The sequence below is a fragment of the Atheta coriaria genome, unplaced genomic scaffold (assembly GCF_025399875.1).
Source record: "Atheta coriaria isolate IRGN ID8LTWV9N9 unplaced genomic scaffold, Caltech_Dcor_3.1 hic_scaffold_53_pilon, whole genome shotgun sequence".
Classification (NCBI taxonomy): Eukaryota; Metazoa; Arthropoda; class Insecta; order Coleoptera; family Staphylinidae; genus Dalotia; species Dalotia coriaria.
In genome coordinates, this window is record NW_027045495.1 from 17468 (window position 1) to 29010 (window position 11543).

General features: G+C 37.5%; 1 protein-coding gene and 1 long non-coding RNA gene across 3 annotated transcripts; one reads left to right on the plus strand and one right to left on the minus strand.

Moving 5' to 3' along the window:
• Window positions 1-214: 214 nt before the first annotated feature.
• On the minus strand, window positions 215-3181 carry Usp5 (ubiquitin specific protease 5). The gene is made up of 6 exons (XM_065316430.1): window positions 2984-3181; window positions 2772-2897; window positions 2522-2704; window positions 1755-2461; window positions 580-1703; window positions 215-508 (listed from the first exon to the last, which is right to left on the minus strand). The coding sequence occupies exons 1-6, from the start codon at window positions 3077-3079 to the stop codon at window positions 336-338; spliced, it is 2409 nt and encodes an 802-aa protein (XP_065172502.1). The 5' UTR covers window positions 3080-3181; the 3' UTR covers window positions 215-335.
• Window positions 3182-5686: 2505 nt separating this feature from the next.
• On the plus strand, window positions 5687-11284 carry LOC135802798 (uncharacterized). 2 transcript variants are annotated; one of them, XR_010550626.1, is made up of 5 exons: window positions 5687-5807; window positions 6761-6798; window positions 10204-10268; window positions 10360-10407; window positions 11183-11284. It is a non-coding gene; the product is annotated as an uncharacterized lncRNA (long non-coding RNA). The 2 variants fall into 2 exon arrangements; XR_010550625.1 differs by lacking the exon at window positions 11183-11284 and having other exon boundaries at window positions 10360-10526.
• The last annotated feature ends 259 nt before the right edge of the window (window positions 11285-11543 follow it).

Consider the following 11543-nt stretch of genomic DNA (forward strand, 5'->3'; position numbering starts at 1 on the left):
ATGTACTTGAATAAACACTTAATTAGCAATTATCTCAAAAACTACGAAAGATAAACAAAAACAGCAAACGCTACGAGGCTCAGAATTAAATTCTACCTAAGATAAGATTTTAAAATTTGTGTTTTTTAGGTAGTGAAAAATAAAAAAAAGGTTAGGAATTATTATTGTAGGTTATGTAGACAGGTTATAATAGAATGAAACTATTACCAAATAATTATGTTGCGAAATATTTTATTATTGAAAAAGTTTACTTCTAGTGTACACAGCAAAAAACATTCAGTCGCCAGAGGGTTCCTGTCCATTGCATCCATCATCATATAAATACTTCAAACGGCTCAGATCCTCTGGTACAAGTACATATAGCCCAACTCTTTCGGCGGGTTTTCAGAGAGCGCCACCTTGTTATCATTGAAAATCACCCAGCGGCCCTCCTTCAAAACGTGTACAACGTAATGTCCCACCATCGAAGATGTTCCCATATGTGAGACGAAACCAATCAATTTATAATCTACACAAAAAAGCAAATAAAAATAATTTAGTTATGTAAATGCATGAGTAGACAAAGTTGCATATACTCACGTCCTTCGCCATCTTTAAATTCCGGTTCACTCGGCACCTGTGTATCTTCCAACTCTTCTGGATGTGAGAAAATCCAATCCAAAGCTCTCTCACCATTATTATTACAATTCTTCAACGCTTTCGTCGCCTGCGCTCTAGTAAAACCCATTCCAACAATCAATTCAACAGCTTCGGGATCCGCCTCGACTCCTACAGCGCCAGCAGCTCCACCTGCTTCCAAACCAGGCGGAGTAAACGGATCCGAGAAGTCCGCATCGGCAATGTGTTGCATTATCCATCCCATAGCGGTTTCAACACCTGAATTTTGTGTGAAGTACAATGCCCGTTTACAAGCATTCTCCGGGAATCCCATTTCAATCAAACTAGCCATAACAGTCGGATCATAACTCGGCGGTTGGACCACCACATTCGAAGCCAATTCTGGTAAAGTCTCCTCGCCGGGTTGGGGACCATTCGCCCTGAGAATATTCAAATCTAACACATCGGGCATCTCAACAGCCACGTCAAGTTTAATCGGTACCCAATCTTCTCTTAGAGTAAACTTCTTGAGTTGAATCAAGAGATAATCAGGGAACGTCGCCAGACGTGTTGTTTTCCTTGCTGTGGTCTTATCATTAATCGCTGTGCTGTAGAATTGTTCAATCACCTCAGTCTGAGTGAGAGTTTCAAGGCAAGAAAAGAATTTGATACGTGGACGGACCAATGAGTCCGGTTCAAGGCGTTTTCCCTGAGATTCCGCCTCGACTTTACGCGCTTCATAAGCAGCAACTTCTTCTTTGTTAACAGCCGCTTCCAATGGAATAGTCAGACCAAGAATAGTATCCGACCTGTATGTGTACTTCACCTTGTTACTGCTGTTGCATTGGATCTTCTCTTCGAGTTTATATTTGAAAGCGTTGCCAGGATTCGGCTGATTACGACTGTTGCGTTCAATCAATGACATTAAATGCATGAAGTATTCAACAGCGTCCTGCTGTTTGCAGGAGGAAAAGTCTGGATTTCCACGACCTACTAATGTTTTGAACATCAGAGGCGAGATACCAGGTGAATCCGCATCGATTGGTGAACCAGCCGGTGGTGGAACAGAATATTTTCCAGAAAGAAGACCTACAGCTACTTTCGCCCTAGAATTTTAGCGTTAAAAAAAGAAATAAACATATTTTGTGTTAAAATACATTTGACAGTTAAAGTCTTCCGCTGGATCGCCATTTATGGAATCAAAGATGGTGTCTGCATTCGCATAGTATCGCTGTACAAAGTTTGGCACAAGATACAAGAGTTGTATAACACTGTTTAAGTAACAAGAGTTGCCTAGATTTGTCATTCCGGTATAGCCAGGGCCATACATCGGCGTTAGTTTACCGCCACTCTCTTGAAGCGCCGCCCATTCATTGGTTTTCTGATTCAATTCCAACTCTAGTTCAACCATTGACTTCTCAGTCTTTTCCATGTTATTCATATTGATGCCCCAGTGTGATAAATGCTCGATCAGTTTTGGATCTTCAACCATGTCGTCTTCGGCATAGCTGAAAATGTCAGCTTTGCCTTCCTTGGTGATAGTTCCCAATTTGACCGCTAGAGGATACTTGGTTGTTTCGTAGTGTTCAATGGCGTGATTGTTTCCGCCGGTGCCATCGTAGAACTTCCTTCCGCAATGGATGGAACCGTCTGTGAGGTTCAACCAGAGATTTTCGGTTTTGTCGCATTTCTCGCACACCCAACCGCTTGGAGGGATCTTTTTGCCATTGTCCAATTGGGTGAGATTTTCTGCATATTTACTTACGACACGTGCTTCGCCGTCCCAAGTACCGGTGAGTGCTTCCAGCTCGGCTTTCTTGCTTGCAGATTGCATGTCAAGGATGGTTTGAACTGATTGAATAACCTGCATTGAATATTTTAAGTTATTAACTTAATAATTTTTTTTCATTTTTTAATAACTTACAAGTTCTGGCAGTTCAGGATTGGGCCAAGGCAGCATTGTGAAGCTGGGCAGGACACAAACATGATAAATATCATGAAATTCAAACTTTTTATGTCCTAGTTGGGGATCAAAACCACCTTCAACACCAATGGCCAACCGCGTGATTTTCTTCTCTGGTCCATCACCCTGTGGTGGTGAAGCAACCTGAATTATGCAATTCAAATGACAAATCATTCCCAATCATCACTGATAACTTCAAAAATTAAAATACCTCATGTCTCTCACGCTTCATGTGTAAGAACACAGCATGCTGTGTCTTGTTGTAGTATTTCTCAACATAATCGCGACCGAAACCGAGAAAACTATTGAGACTCACATATAAGCCGGTATCACTGTCCTGTAAATGACAATAGCGTTATCAAAAGATATATAAAAAATTTGTATTGCATATTGGAATGGAGAACATAACCCTAGAGTACTCACCGGATTGTCGAACGAAAAGACACACTCGTCTTTGTAGACCTTGTCATTTTGGTTCGGCACGCGGATCTGCTTTAAATGCTGGCGCAGTTCCTCCATGGCTCGTGTTGGTTGGGCGATTGTGTGGAGTTTTATAAAATTTAGGAATGATCTAGCATAAACAGCACAAAGCAAGGTTTGACAGGGCGGTTACCCGGCGAAATAACCCCTCCATTCAGTGAAATATATAGATCTCTGCATATTCTGCAATTTTGAATCAGAATAATAAATTAATATATTTATGATATAATTTGCTTCTTCAAAAACATTGCTGGTAAATCTAAACTTGATGAAATTTACTCATAATGGTATACTTATAATGTTTTAAATATGAGCAGACTAGCGCCATCTAGGTTTGTGTTGTTGCATTATTTTGCTAACATGCTATATATTTAGACTGGGAGGTGCACGTAAACTTTTGTGCGCGTGTGACACACACGGACTTGGGTGCCCCTCCATAACCACCTTGAACATTCACTGACTCAGTCAAACATTCTCACTTGCATGTGTTGCACGCTACGTTTTACGAAACACTCTCTAAGATATAATATGTCCTTGAGATATTTTAAATCCTGTTTAGATGGCGCAGCGATACACTTAAGCCAAAAATAGTCGGCCGATTGACCTTGCACGTATTTTTCAACGAGAGTGAGTTGCCGTCGGATGCCGATCGCGAATTTCTTGTAATTGGCAATAATTGTGATCAAAATTACTTTGCGCTCAATTTTTTTATCATCAGTGAAAGAAAATTTTTGAAATTTTCTTTTAAATTTCTTCTCATTTTCGCGATATTTCTATTGCAAATATCTTGTGAACTAAAATGATAGAGTAGAACGGATTGACAATTCTTAATTTACTGGAAATTCTCTATTCGAGACGAAAATAAAATCAAATTTATAAATTAATAATAACGAATAAATGAGAATGAAAATTTATTCTAATTTTCATTAATGTAATACAAAAAACTTTTATAAACATTTCTTTATTCATGCGACAAGCGACAAAGCGATTTGTAATAACCAAAGTCGCTGTGCGCTGACCTTGCCATCTTATTTCCGCGCAAATATCTATCGCTTTACTATATCAGACAAGAAGAAGGTGGCGTGCCTTCGATGCGCAGCCAATAGGAACGTCTTATTTAATCTTATCATAAGCAGTCGCGCCGCGTGCACGATCAACAGGTTTATTCTTGTTAGTAGACTATTTAGTTTCGTGTCGTTTGCCGGTTAGACGTTTCTCCGTGCTCGTATAACTCTTAGGCATTTAATTTCACAAAACCGCGATATATTCCATCGACAAACGAGCGAATTTAGTTGTAACGACGTGTCCGGTGTTCTGTGTGGTTTTGATTGCGTTTATACAGTGTACTTTTCATGCATACGGCTGCAATCTTAACAACATTAGTGTGTGGCGACGTTGGATTGTGTGTAGTGCTTGTCGTCTGCTTTGACTAACTTTAATTCATATTTACCTCAGTCAATTTGTTTCTCATCGCTGGGAAAGCTGTTTGTGCTTGGGTAAGAAATAATATGAACATTGTAGTGGCCCACAGTGGCTGCTATGAAAATTTTGTTGCTCGAAGTGATAATCGTACATAGCATACTAACTCGTGTTTTTTCTATATTGTAGTACATGCCTTGTCGCGGGTTCCCATCGCCGCTTTGCTGGTAAGTTTATTATGCAATTATATCTCCCGTAAGCATTTTCGAATTGAATGCATGATTGTTTTAAAAGAGTTTTGCAATTATCACTGATAACTACAAAATTAAAATACCTCATGTCTCTCACGCTTCATGTGTAAGAACACAGCATGCTGTGTCTTGTTGTAGTATTTCTCAACATAATCGCGACCGAAGCCGAGAAAACTGTTGAGACTCACATATAAGCCGGTATCACTGTCCTGTAAATGACAATAGCGTTATCAAAAGATATATAAAAAATTTGTATTGCATATTGGAATGGAGAACATAACCCTAGAGTACTCACCGGATTGTCGAACGAAAAGACACACTCGTCTTTGTAGACCTTGTCATTTTGGTTCGGCACGCGGATCTGCTTTAAATGCTGGCGCAGTTCCTCCATGGCTCGTGTTGGTTGGGCGATTGTGTGGAGTTTTATAAAATTTAGGAATGATCTAGCATAAACAGCACAAAGCAAGGTTTGACAGGGCGGTTACCCGGCGAAATAACCCTCCATTCAGTGAAATATATAGATCTCTGCATGTTCTGCAATTGTGAATCAAAATAGTAAATTAATATATTTGTGATATAATTTGTTTCTTTAGAAACATTGCTTGTAAATCTAAACTTGATGAAATTTACTCATAATAGTATTAACAATGTTTTAAATATGAGCAAACTAGCGTCACCTAGGTTTGTGTTATTGCATTATTTTGCAAACATGCTATATATTTAGACTGGGAGGTGCACGTAAACTTTTGTGTGCGTGTGACACACACGGACTTGGGTGCCCCTCCATAACCACCTTGAACATTCACTGACTCAGTCAAACATTCTCACTTGCATGTGTTGCACGCTACGTTTTACGAAACACTCTATGAGATATAGTATGTCCTTGAGATATTATAAATCATGTTTAGATGGCGCATCGATACACTTATGCCTAAAAATAGTCAAACGATTGACCTTGCACGTATTTTTCGTCGAGAGTGAGTTGCCGTCGGATGCCGATCGCGAATTTCTTGTGTTTGGCAATAATTGTGATCAAAATTACTTTGCGCTCAATTTTTTTATCATCAGTGAAAGTGCTCAAGCTAATATGACACCTGGTAATTATTATTAATTTATTAATTATCGCGAATAACACGGTTTCAAAATAAATTAAAAATGGAAATTCCAACTTTTTAATACGGAAAGTCCATTGCAATTTCTTCTCATTTTTCGCGATATTTCTATTGCAAATATTTTATAAACTAAAAATGTTAGAGTGGAACGAATTGAAAATTCTTAATTTACGGGAAATTCTCTATTCGAGACGAAAATAAAATCAAATTTAAAAGTTAGTAATACCGAAAAAATGATAATGAAAATAATTCGCATTTTCATTAATGCAATACAACTTTATTTATAAACATTTCTTCATTCATGCGATAAGCGGCAAAGCGATTTGCAACACCCAAAGTCGCTGTGCGCTGACCTTGCCATCTTATTTCCGCGCACATATCTATCGCTTTACTATATCAGACAAGACAAAGGTGGCGTGCCTTCTATACGCAGACAAAAAGGAACGTCTTATTTAATCTTATCATAAGCAGTCGCGCCGCGTGCACGATCAACAGGTTTATTCTTGTTAGTAGACTATTTAGTTTCGTGTCGTTTGCCGGTTAGACGTTTCTCCGTGCTCGTATAACTCTTAGGCATTTAATTTCACAAAACCGCGATATATTCCATCGACAAACGAGCGAATGCGACGTGTCCGGTGTCCTGTGCGGTTTTTGATTGCGTTTATTCAGTGTAGTTTCATGCATACGGCTGCAGTCTTAACAATTTTATTAGTGTGCTGCTACGTTGGATTGTGTGTAGTGCTTGTCGTCTGCTTTGACTAACTTTAATTCATATTTACCTCAGTCAATTTGTTTCTCATCGCTGGGAAAGCTGTTTGTGCTTGGGTAAGAAATAATATGAACATTGTAGTGGCCCACAGTGGCTGTTATGCAAATTTTCTTGCTCGAAGTGTTAATCGTACATAGCATACTAACTCGAGTTTTTTTCTATATTGTAGTACATGCCTTGTCGCGGGTTCCCATCGCCGCTTTGCTGGTAAGTTTATTATGCAATTATATCTCCCGTAAGCATTTTCGAATTGAATGCATGATTGTTTTAAAAGAGTTTTGAAATCGCCTTCAAAGTTTTTGTGATCATGACCCATTTAGTCACTTGTCGTGTTTTTCCTTTTTAGTTATAACCGGAATTGAAAATATTCCAATATTTAGATAGTGTAAGAGTTCTTTTAAGGAATGGGTCTATTCCAGCCCTCAAAATTGCTAAAAATGTGGTAAAACAACAGCCTCCAAAATTCGGTAATTTTTACCATTTTTGATAACATCCTGTGGAAATTGGTCATTATCTCGGGAACCATTCATGCCACGGTAATGTTCTTGCAATATTTATATAGAGGAAGAGTTTATCTAACCGATGCGCCCATTTTGGCTCTGAAAGTCACACGGGAACAATGTGAAAACCGTCCCTAAAGTTCGGTCATTTTTAACATTTTTGAAAACATCCCGTGGAAATTGGTCATTATCTCGGGAACCATTCATGCCACGGTAATGTTCTTGCAATATTTATATAGAGGAAGAGTTTATCTAACCGATGCGCTCATTTTGGCTCTGAAAGTCACACGGGAACAATGTGAAAACCGCCCCTAAAGTTCGGTCATTTTTAACATTTTTGAAAACAGCCTGTGGAAATTGGTCATTATCTCGGGAACCATTTATGCCACAGTAATGTTATTGCCATATTTAGATAGAGGAAGAGTTTATCTACTCGATGGGCCTATTTTGGCTCTAAAAATCACACGGGAACAGTCTGAAAACCAGCCCTAAAGTTCGGTCATTTTTAACATTTTTGAAAACATCCTGTGGTAATTGGTCATTATCTCGGGAACCATTTATGCCAAAGTAATGCTATTGCCATATTTAGGTAGAGGAAGAGTTTATCTACGCGATGGGCTCATTTTGGCCCTAAAAATCACACGGGAACAATCTGAAAACCGCCCCTAAAGTTCGGTCATTTTTAACATTTTTGAAAACAGCCTGTGGAAATTGGTCATTATCTCGGGAACCATTTATGCCACAGTAATGTTATTGCAATATTTAGATAGAAGAAGAGTTTATCTAAGCGATGCGCTCATTTTGGCTCTGAAAATCACACGGGAACAGTCTGAAAACCGCCCCTAAAGTTCGGTCATTTTTAACATTTTTGAAAACATCCTGTGGAAATTGGTCATTATCTCGGGAACCATTTATGCCATAGTAATGTTGTTGCAATATTTAGATAGAAGAAGAGTTTATCTAAGCGATGCGCTCATTTTGGCTCTTAAAATCATAAGGAACAGTCTGAAAACCGCCCCTAAAGTTCGGTCATTTTTAACATTTTTGAAAACAGCCTGTGGAAATTGCTCATTATCTCGGGAACCATTTATGCCACAGTAATGTTATTGCCATATTTAGATAGAGGAAGAGTTTATCTACGCGATGGGCCTATTTTGGCTCTAAAAATCACACGGGAACAGTCTGAAAACCGCCCCTAAAGTTCGGTCATTTTTAGCATTTTTTGTAAACATCCTGTGGAAATTGGTCATTATCTCGGGAACCATTCATGTCACGGTAATGTTATTGCAATATTTATATAGAGGAAGAGTTTCTCTAAGCGATGGGCCTATTTTGACCCAGAAAATCAGACGGGAACAGTCTGAAAACCGCCCCTAAAGTTCGGTCATTTTTTGAACATTTTTGAAAACATCCTGTGGAAATTGGTCATTATCTCGGGAACCATTTATGTAACTGTAATTTTTTTGCAATATTTAGATACCCGAAGAGGTTATCTAAGCAATGGGCCCATTTTGGCTCTGAAAATCACACGGGAACAGTGTGAAAACCGCCCTTAAAGTTTGGTCATTTTTAACATTTTTGAAAACATCCTGTGGAAATTGGTCATTATCTCGGGAACCATTTATGTGACTGTAATTTTTGCAATATTTAGATACCAGAAGAGGTTATCTAAGCGATAGGCCCATTTTGGCTCTGAACATCACACGGGAACAGTGTGAAAACCGCCCTTAAAGTTTGGTCATTTTTAACATTTTTGAAAACATCCTGTGGAAATTGGTCATTATCTCGGGAACCATCTTAGTGACTCCAATTTTTTTTGCAATATTCTCATACCGGAAGAATTTATCTAAGCGATGCACCCATTTTGGCCCAGAAAATCAGACGGGAACAGTCTGAAAACCGCCCTTAAAGTTCGGTCATTTTTAACATTTTTGGAGGCATCCTGTGGAAATTGAGCATTATCTTGGGAACCATATATACCACTGTAATGGTCTTGCAATATTTAGATAACGCAAGAGTACAAAAAAAATATAATACATAAAATTTTATTTTAATATTTATTAAGTTAGCGAAATTTCTTACATCATTATTTAGTTGTAGTTTACAAGGAGGTGTGTTGCAATTATACACTCTAACACTGAAATGGAAATAAATTCAAGTTTACTAAGATGTTGTATCAAGTGTAAAGTACTTTTTACAAACAACGTGTGCGTTAACTACGCTTTGATAAGTTGACACAATTCTATATAAAATATATTACATTAAACAAATATATAAAATTTAACTTTTGTTTATATTAAGTTAATGTAATAACTTATATTATCAATTGCAAGTTTATGATGTGTAGTGATAAAAATGTATCACTGTTGCACTGAAATAGAAGTAAGTAATATTTAACTGTCCTATACACATATAATGCGTGAAGTAACCTTTACACAAATGTTTGTGTTAAGTGAGCCTTAGAAGTTGTACATAAAAAATAATATTATGTATTATATTTTAATACATAAAATTTTATTTAATTTATATTAACGTAACGAAATTACTTATATAATTATTTATTTCAATTTTACAAAGTGTAGTGTCACAATTAAATATGCTATGGAAATTGGTCATCAGCTCCACTACGCTGCACTTGCACTACGAACGTGCGAACGTTTCAGTGTGTTCTTACCTGCACGCGGCTTGTCACCATCTTTCTTCCGTTCATTTCAATTAAGTGAACGGCAATACATCATATCGATAAATATCGACACTTAATGGCAATTGACGTGTTTAGTGTTTTTCAAACATTGATTTGTGCGTGAAATGATTTTAAAACTTGTGTCTTCTTTTGTGCGTTAGTGTACCGTCGGCAATTAGATTTTTCAATGCTGATAATTGGAAGAATTCAAAATTTATATGCCATTGTTAACTTCGAGTAGGTAGTAGGTATAATTAAATTTTGTCCTCGGCAGGAATTTACGGGGATTTAAGCAAGTTTACGTAATGATCTGAACATTGTGGGTCAAAATACCACTTGCAATGCAAGTTTATTATCTGACGGAACGGACTTTATATTTAATTATGCAACATAGTGCGAGTTCTAATTCACGTGTTTTTTCTGTTTCAGTTCTTTCTTTGATTAGACTTGCACTTGACTCCGTCATCGTAGAAGGATCATTATTGCATCAGATTGTAAGTATTAAATTTCTTTATCATTTTCTTAAACAACTTTTATGAATATTTTACAAATTGACTCTTAAAATTGCATTTTTATGCTTCGTAGGACTACGGTACCCTGAACAGGAGTCAATTCTACAGCTACCTTCGTACGGTATCCTGATTATTTTTGTTATAACTCGCGAACGCGGTTTTACTTTAAGTTCGAAATAACTTTCTTAGATGCGGAATTTACTTTTGTATCACCTTGTATTAAAATTTATTGCTAGAAAATTTCGTAACGCGAGTTATCTTGTTAGTTGTGTGTATACGCACTTGTACTCGTTGCGCTAGGAATTGTAGTTTTTCTATTATAATACGCGAACGCGGTCTTATTCTAAGTTCGGAATAATTTTATTAGATGCGGAATTTAATTTTGTATCACCTCGTATTGAAATTTATTGCTAGAAAATTTTTTAACGCGAGTTATATTGATAGTTGTGTGTATACGCACTCGGAAAATTCGTTGCGCCAGAAATTGTAGTTTTTCTATTATAACACGCGAACGCGCTCTCTTTCTTCTAAGTTCGGAATAATTTTATTAGATACGGAATTTAATTTTGTATCACCGTATTGAAATTTATTGCTAGAAAATTTTTTAACGCGAGTTATATTGATAGTTGTGTGTATACGCACTTGTACTCGTTGCGCTAGAAATTGTAGTTTTTCTATTATAACACGCGAACGCGCTCTTCTTCTAAGTTCGGAATAATTTTATTAGATGCGGAATTTAATTTTGTATCACCGTATTGAAATCTCTATTGCTAGAAAATTTTTAACGCGAGTTATATTGATAGTTGTGTGTATACGCACTTGTACTCGTTGCGCTAGAAATTGTAGTTTTTCTATTATAACAACGGTCTTATTCCTAAGTTCGAATACTTTATTAGATGCTGTGAAGCCAGCGTGCGCTCTGAAGATGGCGCCGGGTTCAAAGCTGTGAGCAGAAGGACTGATGTGTGGATTTTACGCTGGTTGTAAGGCAGCGGAGAAAGCTTCCTAGAGGTGCTTCGGAGAAGTGAGGTGATTCTGTGCTCGATGCTTGCTCGGTAACTACTACTTTATTCATCCAAAAATGTCTAAGAGCAAACTTTATGCGTTGCAGATTCTGCCCAAGGGCAGTGACCCTTCGTGATTTTGTAATCTTAAGATAGCTTTAATTACTATACAAAGGATATATATATATAATTGTTGGCACAAGGGTCAGTGTGTGACGATGGACCCTTGCTCATCTGCGTAAATGTGTTTACT

Bases quoted from the DNA above. Each gene is read 5' to 3' on its own strand.
- Usp5 (XM_065316430.1), bottom strand. From the start codon at position 3,079: ATGGAGGAACTGCGCCAGCATTTAAAGCAGATCCGCGTGCCGAACCAA. The intron at 2,705-2,771 runs GTATTTTAATTT...TGCATAATTCAG, and splicing joins TGAAGCGTGAGAGACATGAG to GTTGCTTCACCACCACAGGG. The intron at 2,462-2,521 runs GTAAGTTATTAA...TATTCAATGCAG, and splicing joins ATCCTGAACTGCCAGAACTT to GTTATTCAATCAGTTCAAAC.